Here is an 18,839-nt window from a genome sequence, read left to right as displayed (position 1 = left end):
TCTTTCAGGCCCCGTGTGGGGGCTGGAGCCTTCTCCAGATTTTCCATTTTCTCCATTTTCTCTTTAAGTTAAGGACTGTAGTTTGGATATAAAAATGAACGTACAGAGTGTATAGCTGATGTGGGCCAGAGAGGGACGGATAAGCCTCTAGGATAGAGACATCCAGAAGTAGAATCCGAACTGGAAGGAAAGCTATCAGGGAGATGGAATTAAAATAGATTGTGTGTGAGGGATGCCTGGGTGGCTCAGTTGGTTAAGCATCCGACTTCAGCTCAGGTCATGATCTCGGTTTGTGAGCTCGAGCCCCATGTTGGGCTCTGTGCTGACAGCTCAGAGCCTGGAGCCTGCTTCGGATTCTGTGCCTCCCTCTCTCTCTGCCCCTCCCCTGCTCACACCCTGTCTCACTCTCTCAAAACTGAATAAACATTAAAATTTTTTTAAAATAGATTGTGTGTGTGTGTGTGTGTGTGTGTGTGTGTGTGTGTGTGTGTGTGTGTGTTGCTTTACGGATTTTATGCTGAGCTGCTTGAAAACACCAGTGTAACATAAAGGAAAGCATATCTGCTATGGGCAGCTGAGTCCTGCCCCCTGCCTGTGCCTTCTTCTCCTGCCCCATTGTACTGGCACTGGCAGGTTTCTCCCAGGCCCTGGCTGTGGCCCCTTCACTTGCTCCCTGAGCTATGTTCCCCTACCCTGTCCCTTGTCAGGCCTCGTTTTTGGACTGTTCTTTGGGCCTCTGGTTTGAACTTGGGTCTTGTTCTTTTTCCCCAAACACATCCCAGTCCCACCATGGATGTCTTCAGTGTCTCTGAGAAGAACAAGTGAGGAATGGTGGTCCCAAGGGACCCCACACATCTCACTCTGTCCACCTCACTGTGGAGTCTGAAGGGACATTGAACTCAGAGCCCACCTGGTTCCCAACCTGAGTGGCTGTGTGGCAGGTGACCGGCTGTGTCTCTACATAGAATGATTGGTGAAGGCACAGACAGTATTGGTGTTCAAAAGCCCCAGGCACCTGGCTTGCCCAGAGAGAGGCAGGGTCCCACGGGGCAGAGGTGCTGAGCCTAGCAGCTGGTAAGGGGCAAGGAGCAGAGATGGTGAATGCAGAGGCCCCAGCAGAGGGGCCTCGCCTACCAACCTTTGCTCCTACTAGGGAAGTCACCCCGTTCTTGTGTCCTCCAAAATAGCCTACTGTAAGCATGTCCCACATTTGCATTCCCAGAGTTTGTGAGTTTAGATCTCCCACCAGAGTGGAGACAAGTAAATAGCTCTTAGATTTCCAGGCCCAAGAGTCTCCATGTGCCTTGCAGTGGATAAATCTAGTAGCTCCTCATTGCCCTAATCAGAGCCATTGGAGGCGAATCCTAGGCGATCCTGGGCCCATTGCCCTGGCCCCAGCAGAGGGCACTTTCCTTCAGGACAGTATAGACACTCCTGGACACCACTGTCTTCTTGACACTAGTGATTAAAAAGTGGAGATATGAGTCTGCATAGCATGACAGCATGTTCTGAACTAGGGGCCATGGGACCCTCATCTCATCCCTGGCACGAGAATGAGAGGCCCCAGGTAGGCTCTCATGGCTATGCTTGTCTCGATGGCTCCACTGTGGCATTCGAAGAGCAAACCTGAAATTTAGAAAAAATGTGTGTCAACGCTGGTGGCAGCGGCTCAATGTGAGAGGGACCCGAGGCAAGAGTGAGGTGCCCACACGGACGGTGCTGTGGCCCTGATGTCCAGCAGTTCTGCGTGGGTGCAGCATGGTATTGGCTGCATGTACCTGCCACAAGTGGACCTGGAAGATCTGTTCTGGATTTAAGTAGTAGCCACAAAATGAATATGTGGCTAAAAAAGCTTCCTCTACTACAAGATAGCTGGCCTAAGATACTTGACACCACTCAACATCATTTGTTTTGGGTTCAAAGAAATTAAAAAACAAAACAAAAACACATAAATCCAAATGTAGCACATGAATTCTTGTTTTTTTAATTTACATCTAAGTTACTTAACATATAGTGTAATACTGATTTCAGGAATGGTGATTCATCACTTACATATAATAACCAGTGTTCATCCAAACAAGTGTCCTCCTCAATGCCTCTCACCCCTTTACCCCTTCCCCCCTGCCAGCAACCCTCAGTTTGTTTTCTGTATTTAAGAGTCTCTTACGGGGGCGCCTGGGTGGCGCAGTCGGTTAAGTGTCCGACTTCAGCCAGGTCACGATCTCACGGTCTGTGGGTTCGAGCCCCGCGTCGGGCTCTGGGCTGATGGCTCAGAGCCTGGAGCCTGTTTCCGATTCTGTGTCTCCCTCTCTCTCTGCCCCTCCCCCGTTCATGCTCTGTCTCTCTCTGTCCCAAAAATAAATAAACGTTGAAAAAAAAATTTAAAGAAAAAGAAAAAAAAAAAAGAGTCTCTTACGGAGGGGGAGGGGTGCCTGGGTGGCTCACTTGGTTAATGTCCAACTTCGGCTCAGGTCATGATATCACCACACATGAGTTTGAGCTCCACATTGGGCTCTGTGCTGACAGCTCAGAGCCTGGAGCCTGCTTCAGATTCTGTGTCTTCCTCTCTCTTTGCATCATCCCCACTCACACTCTCTCTCTCAAAAATAAATAAACATTAAAAAAAAGTCTTATGGTTTGTCCCCCTCCGTGTTTTTATATTATTTTTGCTTCCCCTACTTTATGTTCATGTGTTTTCTATCTTAAATTCCATGTATGATTGAAGTCATATGATATTTGTCTTTCTCTGACTAATTTCACTTAGCATAATAGTTCCATCCATGGTGTTGCACGTGGTAAGATTTCATTATTTTTGATCACCGAGTAATATTCCATTGTATATATGTACCACACCTTTATCCAGTAGATGGACATTTGGGCTCTTTCCACACTTTGGCTGTTGTCAGTAGTGCTGCTATAAACATTGGGGTGCATGTGCCCCATCGAAACATCACTCCTGTATCCTTTGGATAAATACCTAGTAGTGCAATTGCTGGGTCGTAGGATAGTTCTATTGTTAATTTTTTGAGGAACCTCCATACTGTTTTCCAGAGTGGCTGCGCCAGTTAAATGTACCACAGTGGATTCTGATGCATCCCAGATTGTGAAGGGAGTTATAAAAACTTCAGTGGACGGTTAGGGAAGCTGAGTCTGGATTTGTAGTGGAGATTGACTCATGGGTTTTCAGAGGTGTGACCATAGCGTTGTGCTGTGGGCGAACGTGCAGGATGAGCTGCCGTGATCCAGGAGAGAGCTTCAGAGCTTCATAGGGGTTCACTGTGTTCTTCCCTCTGCTTTTGTGTCTGTTTGAAAGTGTCCATATTAAAAGCATCTTAAAAGGTTTCTGCTAAGAAACTGCAGCATGAAAAGAACACTGAAAACACACCCCCAGCAAACACGACAGTGGCAGAACCCCCACTTCTGCTTGTGAAAGGAGCTGTTTGCCAGATGCCACCTACTTCAGCTGGGCCTGAGAAGTTGGCCCAGGGATGATGCATCACAACAGCAGTGGGAAGTAGATTTAAGTCCTTTGTCATCAATGGCAAACTTACCCCAAAGAAAAGACTATGCCTAAGAATATGAGTGAATGGCGGTAGGAAGCTACCACGGGAAGATGTTTAAAAATACTCATTTCAGGGCACCTGGGTGGCTCAGTCGGTTAAGTATCCAATTCTTTTTTTTTTTTAATATTGATTCCCTTTTTTTTTTTAATGTTCATTTATTTATTTTGAGAGAGAGAGACAGCAAGCAGGGGACAGGCAGGGAGAAAGGGAGACAGAATCCCAAGCAGGTTCTGCACCATCAACATGGAGCCCATCTCAGGGCTTGAACTCGTGAACTGTGAGATCATGACCTGAGCTGAAATCAAGTGTCTGACGCTTAACTGACTGAGCCACCTGGGCACCCCAAGCATCTGATTCTTGATTTCGGCTCAGGTCATTATTTCACAATTGAGCCTTGTGTTGGACTCTATGCTGACAGCTCGGAGCCTGTTTGGGATTCTCTCTCTCTCTCCCTCTCTCTCTGCCCCTCCCCTGCTCACGTGTGTGCTTACTTCATTTACATCTTGTCCAACGTTTTTCCAAGTTTTGTAAGTATGTGTTGTGTATTGGCACAGTGGTGCTCACAGAGTGTTATCCATATATATGCACTTCTTCCCCAAGTATGCAGGTACTCCACTCTCCAGTTGCATTTTTTAAAAAATTTTTAATGTCTATTTTTGGGAGAGAGAGAGCACAAGCAGGGGAGGGGCAGAGAGAGAGGGAGACACAGAATCTGAAGCAGGCTCTGACACAGGGCTCAAACCCACGAACCATGAGATCATGACCTGAGACGAAGTTGGACCCTTAACTGACTGAGCCACCCAGGTGCTCCTCCCCAGCGCATTTTAAATTTGGATCTCTGCTTGTGAGAGGGGCCTCTTCCCACGGCCTCTCCCTAGGGAGGGAAGCTCTGGCTCTGGCTCTGTCTGCATAGCCCCATGCCAGGGTTCTGAGACCCTGACACTTAAGTCAGCACCCAGTCCTGGCGTGCCCTCCATGGAGGCTGAGAGCGGCCCCTGCCAGAGAACATGGGGTACCATTTTTATAACATTGGTGACCAAAATTTGAAAACAGATCTGTGTTGTCTAAAGGGAATCATCCCCATTTTCCCATAAGCCACTGCGCAGGGCCCAGTGTCATTTCAGTTTCTGGTTATTATATGTGATACTTATTTTAAAATATAAAAATGGAAGCATACTGTGGGTTTGATGTGTCCACGTTGTGTGACTTGCTTATTGAAGACATGCTTAGCATTGGTACCTTGACCTCATTATCCCCCTGTCTCAGCATGTCCAACTCTAGGGGCTCACTTCTGTCACAGGCCAGGTCCCTGAGTCCTTCTAGCAAAGCAGTGATCTTGTGAGTGGTGTGCGATGCCCAGCGCAAGCTGTGTCACTCCTCCCGTCCATTCTCTGCTCCCATGTTGCTGCTCTGAGATCTACCTTCATCTCCAAGCTCCAGCTTTCTTTTTTCTTATAGCAGCTGTGATCTTCTGACTTCACATATACTTTACTCATTAGGTTTGTTAGTCATCTGTTTCCGGCCTTTATACCCCCACTCCAATGTGAGCTCTGCAAGGCAAGGATCTCTGCCTCCTGCTGTTGCCCATTGTACCCCGAGTCCCTGCTTACGGGGTGGGCCCTGCGGGTATTTGTTAAATCAGTAGGGGATGTGATTAGGAGGCTGTGTTAGATGCCTGGGGCTGCCCAAAGAGAGTTCGAATTTCTGGCTTAACACAAGTTTACTTCGTCACAGTTCTGGAGGTGGAAGTTCAAAATAAAGGTGTCAGCAGGGCTGCCCTCCCTCCAAAGGCTCCAGAAGAGTCCCTCCTTGCTTCTTCACCAGTGTGTAGTGGCTCCATCTGCCATAGCCATTCCCTTCTCCCTTACTGTAAGGACACTGGTCCTTGGATTTAGGACCCACCCCAAATTCCTGATGATTTCATCTCAAGAGCCAAATAAGGTCACATTCTGAGGTTCCAGGTGGCCATGAATTTGGGGGAGATGTTCCTCAACCCACTGCAGATGCTAATTGAAGACCACACTGAATGTTTTGGAGATCAGCCTCCTTTAGTTCCTGGCAGAGAAAGGATGGAACATTTTTTTTTAAATGGGGTATGAGATGCCATAGAGAGGGCAAATAAAATGAAGCCTTGAAAGGAACTAAAGTTTGGCAAAGAAGAAATGGTCTTTTTAGTCACCAAGAAACTGCAGCCCCCCATGATCTCAGGGTAAATAGGGCTTCTGACCAGCACAGAGTGAGGAGGCCCAGGTGGTCCCATGGTCACCAGCGGGTGGGAGGAGCCCCCTCCCCTCAGCCCTCCCTATGCCCTTCATCTGGTGGCTTGGTGGAGCCTGAGTCACCCTCACCCCACCCCATCCTCCACTCTCAACTTGGCTCTGGCAGGTTCCAGGCAGCTGGGGGAAGTACAGGAGGTGAGGACCAGGTCCCAGGACTCTACCCTGAGAGTTTATTTGTGGCCTTGGTCAGAGCTTTGCAGTCATGCACTGAAATTGTGCTCTGGGCTGGCAGATAGACTCATGGCTAAAGACTTGTTTCTTTTATAAAGGATGGGATGAGGGGCACCTGGGTGGCTCAGTCGGTTAAGCGGCCGACTTCGGCTCAGGTCATGATCTCGCGGTCCGGGAGTTCGAGCCCCACGTTGGGCTCTGTGCTGATAGCTCAAAGCCTGGAGCCTGTTTCAGATTCTGTGTCTCCCTCTCTCTGACCCTCCCCCGTTCATGCTCTGTCTCTCTCTGTCTCAAAAATAAATAAACGTTAAAAAAATAAAATAAAAAAAGGATGGGATGAATCTGTTCCATTTTTGGCCTATAAGACAAGAAGCCAAATAATGAAGAAAACTGTTTGTTTAGTTTTTACATTTATTTGTTTTTGAGAGACAGAACACAAGTGGGGGAGAGGCAGAGAGAATGGACTCAGAATCCAAAACAGGCTCCAGGCTCTGAGCTGTCAGCACAGAGCCCAATGCAGCACTCAAACTAACAAACTGTGAGATCATGACCTGAGGCGAAGTTGGACGCTTAATCAACTGAGCCACCCAGGTGCCCCAAGAAAACAGTTTTTAAGAAGGGAGGCAACTCCCCAGGTGAAGGGGCATCTGAAGGAGAAGAAGAAGATACACAAGGGATGCAGGAAGCCTTGTTGGGGAGTAGGGGGCCCAAAGGAAAGACAACAATGCTCAAGGCAGCACCCACTCTTAGCAATGGAGGCAGGCTCCCCAAATGGTGTGAGAAGACACCGCAAAGAGCCCAGCCGCCTCCCCTGCCCTCTGTCCATGGCCTTCCTGTGAGTCCAGCCACTGGGGCCTCAAAATCCCCTAGCCAAGGGTGTCAGCTGGGGACTGGGCTTCTATCCCGCCATACTTCCTGAAAGCCCATCTTCCCACCCTTGTCAGGGAGCTGGGAGGCCATGTTCCCAGTGTCTGTGGGATGAAGCCCTGCCTTCAAACTGGCTGGATCTTCAAAACTGACCTGCACGCTTCGTGTTGGGAGCAAATAGAGTTCAAAAGGCATGTATGGGAATGCCTCATTTCTGCTAAAGGGTAAACTGCACTGCCATCTGAGTAAAATGAGAGTATCTCCAGTGATCCACGGCTGGGTTAGCCTCAAGGAATCTTCTGGTGGTCCAGTGTCGGGGGGCTCTCTGAGCTAGAGAATGGACTCTGGGGGCTGGCTGTGCTGTGCCCCAGGTGTGGCCAGAGCCACATCTCCTGGAACATTGCAGAAGAGAGGCTTAGGGGTTCATGGCCCCCTCTCCCAACACCACTGCACCCCAACCCTGGGCTGCCAGGGCAGCATGATTTCTGATTGCCTGATCCCCAGGTCGGAAGGAAGGAGTTCAGTGAGCGACAGGTCTCCCTGGAGCTGGGAGGGGGTCCCAGGGAGCCAGTGCTTTCCAGTTCAGCCGGCCAGCTGCTACCCCTGGTGGGCATTGGAGTCATAATCCTGCCTGAACTGTGTGTTCCGGGTGTGTGCGGTGAGCGCCTTTTCAAGCCCTTCTCCTTTTACTAGTAGATACCCTGTTGTAAGAGAGGACTTTCCCTTCCCTTCTCTGTTTATTTGTCTGTTTATCTGTCTGAACTCATACTTTTTAATCCACCGTGTCTTGGCCCACTACTCTACTCTTCACGTTGTCCAGAGCTGTGCTCATAGAAACTAGGAGAGGTCGTGAATGAATGCCCTGACCACAGTGCAGCTAGCACTTGGTGGCCCACAGGCCCTTTGATGATCCAGTTTGGGGGGCATTAGTCCCCACAAGTACTGCATGTGATTGGTACGTATGCTGACATCACGTTATTTCTCCCACAGGCTCCTCAGAGGTGTTCCTGCCCCCAGACCCCATCTTTGCCTCGGCCATGTCGGAAAGCGACAACGTGTTCTGCGCCCAGCTCCAGTGCTTCCACTTCCCTACCCTCCGCCACCATGACCTGCACAGCTGGCATGCGGAGAACTGCTATGAGAAATCTTCATTTCTCTGTAAAAGAAGTAAGCCACCTCTTCCGGTACTCCTAGTAAGCTGTGAGGAAGTGCTTCTCATGAGTTTGTGGCTGTCTGATCTCTGGACCTTGGTGTTGACCTTGAGTAGACTTTGACATCACAGTGCACCAAGCCCGACCCCTATGTCTCAGTGGGGCGGCAGGAGCTCCTTGCCTGGCTCACTCGCCACTCTGAAGGGGCACAGGTGCCGTGGGGGGAGGGCAGGAATCTGGGCAACAGTTGATATCCATGAGCCCTCCTTTCTCTTTCCCAGGATAGAGGTGACAATTCCTGCCCTCCACACCTCATTGTTGTTAGGAGATTAAATGAGAATGGTGACAGAGGGCATGCTACATCTTGTGGGGTCCTGGAACCTCTGACTGCCTTGGTCACCTATCCATACTCTCCTTAGGTCTTTCCAAGACTGCTTACTTCACAGCTGGGCCAGTCCTCACCTCAGCCCATGGTCTTTCCCTGTTGCTCTTCCCGCTCACTTGCCCACATTCCACATGAAGGTCTCCTCCAGCCTCAGGGACTTGCAGTGTGTTGTGCATACTGAGGGCAGGGCTCCTTGTCCAGGCCCCTCTGCAGTGGGCGGAGGGCTGAATTGAATCCAGAGGCACATGTGAGGCAGGCTGGGTTGCAGCCGATGATCTCAGCACCATTAATTTGGACCATCATCCCCTTGCCTGCTGATTTGTCATGGGGTTCATAGATGTCTGAACCTGTTTCTGGACTCCATTCTGACCCTTGGCTGTTTGTCAGTCCGTGTTGATACCACGCTGTCTTTACGGGAGCTTTGGGATACATCCTCCTAGCTAGTGGTGGGCTTCTCTACCTTGCTTTTGCCCCTTATGTTGTCAATTCTTGACCTTTTTTTTCTTCAGCATGAATCCATTTTTCTGAGCTCCGTTATTAGAATTCTTATTTGGTTGGATTCTCCTAGATTTTCTATTTAGACATTTTTGTGTCCTTTTTCAAATCTTTGACTTATTTTTTTATCTGTTTTCCCCCCGTGTTCCTTTACTTGCCAAGGTTTTTAGTGTAGTGTTGATTAGAAGTGCTGGTAGTGAGCTTTCTTATCCTCCCAACCTATAAGGGAAACTTTTAATGTTTCAGCGTTAAATATGGTGCGGTACTTTCCTTAAGGTTGAGAAAATACCAGGGCACCTGGGTGGCTCAGTTGGTTGAGTGTTGGACTTTGGCTCAAGTCATGATCTCGCATTCTTGAGTTTGAGCCCCATGTCCAGCTCTGTGCTGACAGCTCAGGGCCTGGAGCCTGTTTCGGATCCTGGGTCTCCCTCTTCTCTGCCCCTCCCCTGCTTGCGCTCTGTCTCTCTCTGTCTCTCAAAAATAAATAAATGTTAAAAATTTTTTTTTAAAAAGACTGAGGAAATTTGAGGTTAAGGAAGTACCTTGTATTCCTAGTTTGCCAAGAATTTCTACATTACAAAAATGTAAATGCATTTTCTGCATTTATTGGGATTACGTGGTTTTTCTTCTTTGCTGATTTATATTGCTGTTTTGTTTATGTTACATGATTTAATTTGTCATTTACTTTTTTACATTAGTAGATTCTCTGATATTAAACCATCTCAGGGTTTTTGTGTATCTGTTCTGGTTTTGCTTGGCTGATAATTTTATTTAGGATTTCTGAACTCCTTTAAGAAGTGAGCTTGGCCTGTTATGGTCCTTTTCTGTGCTTTCCTTGACTAGTTTTTATAATATATTTGTATTCAGTTTATGAAATGAGTTGGGAAGCGTTCTTTTTTACCAGTCTCTAAGTCCGTTTGCACAAGTTGGGGATGATCTTGTCCTTCAGTATTTGCTAGACCATACTTTTTAAGACCATCTGGACCTGGGAGGAGGGTGATTTTCTAATTTGGTATTTAGATACACAGTTGAGGGGCGCCTGAGTGGCTCAGTCGGTTAAGCTTCCGACTTCGGTTCAGGTCATGATCTCACGGTTCGTGAGTTCGAGCCCTGCGTCGGGCTCTGGGCTGACAGCTCGGAGCCTGGAGCCCGCTTCAGATTCTGTGTCTCCCTCTGTCTGCCCCTCCACTGCTTGCACTCTGTCTCTCGCATTGTCTCAAAAATAAATAATCAAAAAAAATTCTTGATACACAGTTGATGATCCTTGAACAACACTGGTTTAAATCTGCTTATACATGGATTTTTTTCAGTAAATACAGTAACACTATTGTAAACATAGTTTCTTTTCTTTATGATTTTCTTAATAACATTTTCTTTTCTCCAGATTATTGTAAGAATACAGTATTTAATATATATACAAAATATGTATTAATGATCATGTTATCAGTAGGACTTTGGGTCAACAGTAGACTATTAGTACATACATTTTTGGGGAGACAGCAGTTATACATGGGTTTTCAACTATGCAGAGGTCAGCGCCCCTAAACCCTGCGTTGTTCAAGGGTCCACTGTAATTTCAAACTTAGGGAAAAGTTGTGAGAATGGTATAAAGAACTTCCTCTCATATGCCCCCTGCATAGATTCACTAATTACTTGTATTTTGCCATGTTTGCTCGTCATTTTTTCTCAGCGTATTTCTTCTGAACCATTTGAGAGTAAATTGAAGATATTATGCCCTCGAGGCCTAAATAATTATCGTGTTCCTAAGAACCAGGACACACTCTTCTATAACTGCAGCACAATTATCAAAATAGGACATTTAACATGGGTATGGTGCCCTACAGTCATCTATAATTTTTTATGACCGTTTTGTCAATTGTTTCAATAATATACTTTAGAGCTTTTTTTTTTCCTGGTCCAGGATCCAGTCCAGAATCATGCACTGCATTTAGTTGTAGTGTTTCTTTAATTTCCTTTTTGTCTTTCAGTTTGAGTAATTTGTTTTGTTTTCCTTTCTGTTTTGAGTTTTTCTTTTTTTCTTTTTTCTTTTTTTTTTTTTTTTTGTTGTTGTTGTTGTTGTTGTTGTTTTGAGAGAGAGGGAGAGAGCATGCATGCACCAGTGGTAAAAAAGAGGGGCAGAGGGAAGGGGAGAGAGAATCTTAAGCAGGCTCCATGCTCAGCAAGGAGTCAGTGTGGGGCTTGATCTCACGACCATGAGATCATGACCTGAGCCTAAATCAAGAATCAGATGCTTAACTGACTGAGCCACCCAGGCATGCCTCTGTTTGAGTAATTCTATTAATATGTTTTACTGTTTCTTTCCATGTTCTACTGTGTCGAGTCTGCTGATAAGCCCACTAATGACATTTTTCGCCTCTTTGGGGGTTTTTTTGTTTTTGTTTTTTTTAATAAATTTTTTTTTTTTTACATTTATTTATTTTTGAGAGACAGAGCACAAGTGGGGAGGGGCAGAGAGAGAAGGAGACACAGACTCTGAAGCAGGCTCCAGGCTCTGAGCTGTCAGCACAGAGCCCAGCACGGGGCTCAAACTCCCAATGAGATCATGACCTGAGCCGAAGTCGGATGCTTAACCGACTGAGCCACCCAGGCACCCCTCACCTGTTTGTTTTTTACATTTTGTCTGTTTTTCATTTCTAGTGTTTCTATTTGATTCTTGAGTTTTCATCTCTCTGCTGAATTTTCCATCATGTATGTTATCTGCCTTTTCTTTTTTTAAACGTTTATTTGTTATTGACAGACAGAGAGACACAGAGCGTGAGCAGGGGAGGGATAGAGAGAGGGGGAGACATAGAATCTGAAGTAGGCTCCAGGCTCTGAGCTGTCAGCATACAGCCCTATTCGGGGCTCGAACTCACAAACTGTGAGATCATGACCTGACCCGAAGTCGGTTGCTTAACCAACTGAGCCACCCAGGCGCTCCTTGCCTTTCTTTCCTTCTGATAGGACTTTTGTGTAGAAGAGTCTTTACAGTAATGGTGGCGGGGATCAGTCTGGGCAGGATTTGGGCTGTACTGTGGATACCCTCCATACTCCCCAGCCTTCATATTCAGTAGATTCCTTGTGTCTGGGTGGATTGGTTTTCCAGAGGGCTCTTAATGTCTGCTCTCCCTTCTGCTTTAGATCTTCCCTTTGGGCCATTCTTTAGAGAGTCTGTCTCTTGCAGATGTCCTAGAGTGTGTGGGCTTCACAAGTGCATCTGTCCCGCCTCCAGCTGGAGTTGTAGATCCAACACCCGGGGGTTTTCACCAGTGCCCTAAAGACTCCTGGTGTGTGCCTCCTTGGAGGCGGTTGGCATGGGAAACTGGGAGCAAGCTGACTAGAAGCCAGCCAGTTGAGGGGCACCTGGGTGGCCCAGGTGGTTAAGCGTCCGACTTCAGCTCAGGTCATGATCTCATAGTTTATGGGTTTGAGCCCCGCGTCAGACTCTGTGCTGACAGCTCAGAGCCTGGAGCCTGCTACTGTTTCTGTGTCTCCCTCTCTCTCTTCCTGTCCCCCACTCGTGCTCTGTCTCTCTCAAAAATAAAAAACATTTTTTTTAATTTTTATTTTTGATAGAGAGAGAGAGAGAGAGAGAGACAGAGCACAAGGAGTGGGGGACAGAGAGAGAGGGAGACACAGAATCCAAAGCAGTCTCCAGACTCTGAGCTGTCGCACAGAGCCCGATGTGGGACTCGAACTCATGGACTGTGAGATCATGACCTGAGCTGAAGTTGGATGCTTAACTGACGGAGCCACCCAGGCACCCCCAAAAATAAAAAACATTTAAAAATTTGAAAAAAAAAAAAAAAGCCAGCCAGTTGAGGTGATTGGTTTGAGGAGCATATTTGGCTTTCTCTGCTGGTTCCTGCCCTGGAAGTGTGGAAGGAAAAGCAGGGAAGCTGGCTGTCATTGACCAAATCCTGAATGTTCTGGGCTGATTGCTGCAGAAGTGGTGGGTCAGAGCTCTGTTGTCATGTATGGCCTGGCCATTGTCTGTGTATTTAGCTTCTTAGATATATCAAATCATGAGGCATATGGTATCACTTTGCCCTGATGTTGGTGACATTAACTTTGATCCCTGGATTAAAGTTATGCCTGCCAGATTTTTCCACTGTGAAGTTCCAGTTTTTCCCTTTTTTAAATTAATAAATAATATGTGGAGAGATACTTTGAAACTATGTAAAATTCCTGTTCCTCATCAAACTTGTACCCACTGATGTTAAGCATGTATTGGCAATTTTCTCTTTCATTTCTTCCATATTTACTAGTTGGCATTCTTTTGTAAGGAAAAGCGTTCCCCTTTCCCCCATTGATTAATTTCTTTATTTGTATTAGAATGCACTCTTGGATTTTTATTACATTAGCTGGGTTATAATTCATCAGTACCATTATTTTTATGCTTAATTTGATCCATTTATGCTGGCTTTTTAAAAAAATATTTATTTAATTTTGAGAGAGACGTAGTGTGAGTGGGGAAGGGGCAGAGGGAGATGGAGACATGAATCTGAAGCAGGCTCCAGGCTCTAAACCATCAGCACAGAACCCGATGCAGGGTTCAAACACAAAAGCAGTGAGATCATGACCTAAGCCGAAGTCGGATGCTTAACTGACTGAGCCGCCCAGGCGCGCCCCCCCCCCCTTTTTTTGACGTTATTTATTGAGATACCTTAGGTTCAGATGCATTTAAAGGAAATAAGACAGAGAGATCCCTTATGCATTTTGCCTGATTTCCCCAAATGGGAACATTTTGCAAAACTATAGTATAATATCACAGCCAGGATATTGACTTGGACACAATCCACTGACTTACTCAGACATCTCTAGTTTTACTTGTACTCATTTGTGTGTGTGTGTGTGTGTGTGTGTGTGTGTGTATGAGAGAGAGAGCGCTATAGAATTTTATTACTTGTGTAGGTTCCTGTAACATAGTCAAGATATGAGTAGTTCTAACACCATAAAGATCTTCCCTATTATTCCTTTATAACCGTACCCACTTGTGGTAGAATTCTCCAGTGAAACCATTGGGCCTGAGATTTCTTTTGCGGGGAGTTTTTAAATTATGGATTCAACTTATTTGATGGTTATAAGACAGTTTGGATTGCCTGTTTCATGTTGAGTGAATTTTTGATAGTTTGTGGTTTTCAAAGAATTGATTCATTTCTTGTAAGTATTCAAATTTATGAGCATAAAGTTATACATAGTATTCTCTTATTAACCTTCTTATGGTTGCAGGATTTATAGTAATAATCCCTGTTTCATTCTTGCTCTTGGTAATCTGTGTTTCTCCCATTTTGATTTTGTCAGTCTTGAGAGGTTTATCGATTTGGTTGATTTTCTTTTTCTTTTTTTTTTTTTATATATATATGAAATTTATTGACAAATTGGTTTCCATACAACACCCAGTGCTCATCCCAAAAGGTGCCCTCCTCAATACCCATCACCCACCCTCCCCTCCCTCCCACCCCCCATCAACCCTCAGTTTGTTCTCAGTTTTTAAGAGTCTCTTATGCTTTGGCTCTCTCCCACTCTAACCTCTTTTTTTTTTTTTTTCCTTCCCCTCCCCCATGGGTTCCTGTTAAGTTTCTCAGGATCCACATAAGAGTGAAACCACATGGTATCTGTCTTTCTCAGTATGGCTTATTTCACTTAGCATTACACTCTCCAGTTCCATCCACGTTGCTACAAAAGGCCATATTTCATTTTTTCTCATTGCCACATAGTACTCCATTGTGTATATATACCACAATTTCTTTATCCATTCATCAGTTGATGGACATTTAGGCTCTTTCCATAATTTGGCTATGGTTGAGAGTGCTGCTATGAACATTGGGGTACAAGTGCCCCTATGCATCAGTACTCCTGTATCCCTTGGATAAATTCCTAGCAGTGCTATTGCTGGGTCATAGGGTAGGTCTATTTTTAATTTTCTGAGGAACCTCCACACTGCTTTCCAGAGTGGCTGCACCAATTTGCATTCCCACCAACAGTGCAAGAGGGTTCCCGTTTCTCCACATCCTCTCCAGCATCTATAGTCTCCTGATTGGTTCATTTTGGCCACTCTGACTGGCGTGAGGTGATACCTGAGTGTGGTTTTGATTTGTATTTCCCTGATAAGGAGCGACGCTGAACATCTTTTCATGTGCCTGTTGGCCATCTGGATGTCTTCTTTAGAGGAGTGTCTATTCATGTTTTCTGCCCATTTCTTCACTGGGTTATTTGTTTTTCGGGTGTGGAGTTTGGTGAGCTCTTTATAGATTTTAGATACTAGCCCTTTGTCCGATATGTCATTTGCAAATATCTTTTCCCATTCCGTTGGTTGCCTTTTAGTTTTGTTGGTTGTTTCCTTTGCTGTGCAGAAGCTTTTTATCTTCATAAGGTCCCTGTAATTCACTTTTGCTTTTAATTCCCTTGCCTTTGGGGATGTGTCGAGTAAGAGATTGCTACGGCTGAGGTCAGAGAGGTCTTTTCCTGCTTTCTCCTCTAAGGTTTTGATGGTTTCCTGTCTCACATTTAGGTCCTTTATCCATTTTGAGTTTATTTTTGTAAATGGTGTGAGAAAGTGGTCTAGTTTCAACCTTCTGCATGTTGCTGTCCAGTTCTCCCAGCACCATTTGTTAAAGAGGCTGTCTTTTTTCCATTGGATGTTCTTTCCTGCTTTGTCAAAGATGAGTTGGCCGTACGTTTGTGGGTCTAGTTCTGGGGTTTCTATTCTATTCCATTGGTCTGTGTGTCTGTTTTTGTGCCAATACCATGCTGTCTTGATGATGACAGCTTTGTAGTAGAGGCTAAAGTCTGGGATTGTGATGCCTCCTGCTTTGGTCTTCTTCTTCAAAATTCCTTTGGCTATTCGGGGCCTTTTGTGGTTCCATATGAATTTTAGGATTGCTTGTTCTAATTTCGAGAAGAATGCTGGTGCAATTTTGATTGGGATTGCATTGAATGTGTAGATAGCTTTGGGTAGTATTGACATTTCGACAATATTTATTTTTCCAATCCATGAGCAGGGAATGTCTTTCCATTTCTTTAAATCTTCTTCAATTACCTTCATAAGCTTTCTATAGTTTTCAGCATACAGATCCTTTACATCTTTGGTTAGATTTATTCCTAGGTATTTTATGCTTCTTGGTGCAATTGTGAATGGGATCATTTTCTTTATTTGTCTTTCTGTTGCTTCATTGTTAGTGTATAAGAATGCAACTGATTTCTGTACATTGATTTTGTATCCTGCAACTTTGCTGAATTCATGTATCAGTTCTAGCAGACTTTTGGTGGAGTCTATCGGATTTTCCATGTATAATATCATGTCATCTGCAAAAAGCGAAAGCTTGACTTCATCTTTGCCAATTTTGATGCCTTTGATTTCCTTTTGTTGTCTGATTGCTGATGCTAGAACTTCCAGCACTATGTTAAACAACAGCAGTGAGAGTGGGCATCCCTGTCGTGTTCCTGATCTCAGGGAAAAAGCTCTCAGTTTTTCCCCGTTGAGGATGATGTTAGCTGTGGGCTTTTCATAAATGGCTTTTATGATCTTTAAGTATGTTCCTTCTATCCCGACTTTCTCAAGGGTTTTTATTAAGAAAGGGTGCTGGATTTTGTCAAAGGCCTTTTCTGCATCGATTGACAGGATCATATGGTTCTTCTCTTTTTTTTTGTTAATGTGATGTATCACATTGATTGATTTGCGAATGTTGAACCAGCCCTGCATCCCAGGAATGAATCCCACTTGATCATGGTGAATAATTCTTTTTATATGCTGTTGAATTCGATTTGCTAGTATCTTATTGAGAATTTTTGCATCCATATTCATCAGGGATATTGGCCTGTAGTTCTCTTTTTTTACTGGGTCTCTGTCTGGTTTAGGAATCAAAGTAATACTGGCTTCATAGAATGAGTCTGGAAGTTTTCCTTCCCTTTCTATTTCTTGGAATAGCTTGAGAAGGATAGGTATTATCTCTGCTTTAAATGTCTGGTAGAACTCCCCTGGGAAGCCATCTGGTCCTGGACTCTTATTTGTTGGGAGATTTTTGATAACCGATTCAATTTCTTCGCTGGTTATGGGTCTGTTCAAGCTTTCTATTTCCTCCTGATTGAGTTTTGGAAGAGTGTGGGTGTTCAGGAATTTGTCCATTTCTTCCAGGTTGTCCAATTTGTTGGCATATAATTTTTCATAGTATTCCCTGATAATTGTTTGTATCTCTGAGGGATTGGTTGTAATAATTCCATTTTCATTCATGATTTTATCTATTTGGGTCATCTCCCTTTTCTTTTTGAGAAGCCTGGCTAGAGGTTTGTCAATTTTGTTTATTTTTTCAAAAAACCAACTCTTGGTTTCGTTGATCTGCTCTACAGTTTTTTTAGATTCTATATTGTTTATTTCTGCTCTGATCTTTATTATTTCTCTTCTTCTGCTGGGTTTAGGCTGCCTTTGCTGTTCTGCTTCTATTTCCTTTAGGTGTGCTGTTAGATTTTGTATTTGGGATTTTTCTTGTTTCTTGAGATAGGCCTGGATTGCAATGTATTTTCCTCTCAGGACTGCCTTTGCTGCGTCCCAAAGCGTTTGGATTGTTGTATTTTCATTTTCGTTTGTTTCCATATATTTTTTGATTTCTTCTCTAATTGCCTGGTTGACCCACTCATTCGTTAGTAGGGTGTTCTTTAACCTCCATGCTTTTGGAGGTTTTCCAGACTTTTTCCTGTGGTTGATTTCAAGCTTCATAGCATTGTGGTCTGAAAGTATGCATGGTATAATTTCAATTCTTGTAAACTTATGAAGGGCTGTTTTGTGACCCAGTATATGATCTATCTTGGAGAATGTTCCATGTGCACTCGAGAAGAAAGTATATTCTGTTGCTTTGGGATGCAGAGTTCTAAATATATCTGTCAAGTCCATCTGATCCAATGTCTCATTCAGGGCCCTTGTTTCTTTATTGACCGTGTGTCTAGATGATCTATCCATTTCTGTAAGTGGGGTGTTAAAGTCCCCAGCAATTACCACATTCTTATCCATAAGGTTGCTTCTGTTTATGAGTAATTGTTTTATATATTTGGGGGCTCCGGTATTCGGCGCATAGACATTTATAATTGTTAGCTCTTCCTGATGGATAGACCCTGTAACTATTATATAATGTCCTTCTTCATCTCTTGTTACAGCCTTTAATTGAAAGTCTAGTTTGTCTGATATAAGTATGGCTACTCCAGCTTTCTTTTGGCTTCCAGTAGCATGATAAATAGTTCTCCATCCCCTCACTCTCAATCTAAAGGTGTCCTCAGGTCTAAAATGAGTCTCTTGTAGACAGCAAATAGATGGGTCTTGTTTTTTTATCCATTCTGATACCCTATGTCTTTTGGTTGGCGCATTTAATCCATTTACATTCAGTGTTATTATAGAAAGATACGGGTTTAGAGTCATTGTGATGTCTGTATGTTTTATGCTTGTAGGGATGTCTCTGGTACTTTGTCTCACAGGGTCCCCCTTAGGATCTCTTGTAGGGCTGGTTTAGTGGTGACAAATTCCTTCAGTTTTTGTTTGTTTGGGAAGACCTTTATCTCTCCTTCTATTCTAAATGACAGACTTGCTGGATAAAGGATTCTTGGCTGCATATTTTTTCTGTCTAGCACACTGAAAATCTCGTGCCAATTCTTTCTGGCCTGCCATGTTTCAAAAGAGACATCAGTCACGAGTCTTATAGGTCTCCCTTTATATGTGAGGGCACGTTTACCCCTTGCTGCTTTCAGAATTTTCTCTTTATCCTTGTATTTTGCCAGTTTCACTATGATATGTCGTGCAGAAGATCGATTCAAGTTACGTCTGAAGGGAGTTCTCTGTGCCTCTTGGATTTCAATGCCTTTTTCCTTCCCCAGTTCAGGGAAGTTCTCAGCTATTATTTCTTCAAGTACCCCTTCAGCACCTTTCCCTCTCTCTTCCTCC

At 44.6% G+C, this 18,839-nt stretch overlaps 1 protein-coding gene across 7 annotated transcripts in view; it reads left to right on the top strand.

Annotated features, from left to right (window-relative positions):
- The window catches only part of DGCR2 (DiGeorge syndrome critical region gene 2), a 107,227-nt gene that overhangs the window by 68,851 nt on the left and 19,537 nt on the right, over window positions 1–18,839 (top strand). For all 7 annotated transcript variants that reach the window (XM_030292507.1, XM_030292504.1, XM_030292503.1 and 4 more), the window contains one exon: window positions 7,871–8,047. In XM_030292507.1, coding sequence (XP_030148367.1) covers window positions 7,871–8,047 — 177 coding nt within the window. The remainder of the gene's footprint in view (window positions 1–7,870; window positions 8,048–18,839) is intronic.

Source organism: Lynx canadensis, chromosome D3 (genome assembly GCF_007474595.2).
Source record: "Lynx canadensis isolate LIC74 chromosome D3, mLynCan4.pri.v2, whole genome shotgun sequence".
Lineage (NCBI taxonomy): Eukaryota > Metazoa > Chordata > Mammalia > Carnivora > Felidae > Lynx > Lynx canadensis.
The sequence above is the reverse complement of the archived record's forward strand: the minus strand, read 5'-3'. Positions and strand labels throughout refer to the sequence as shown.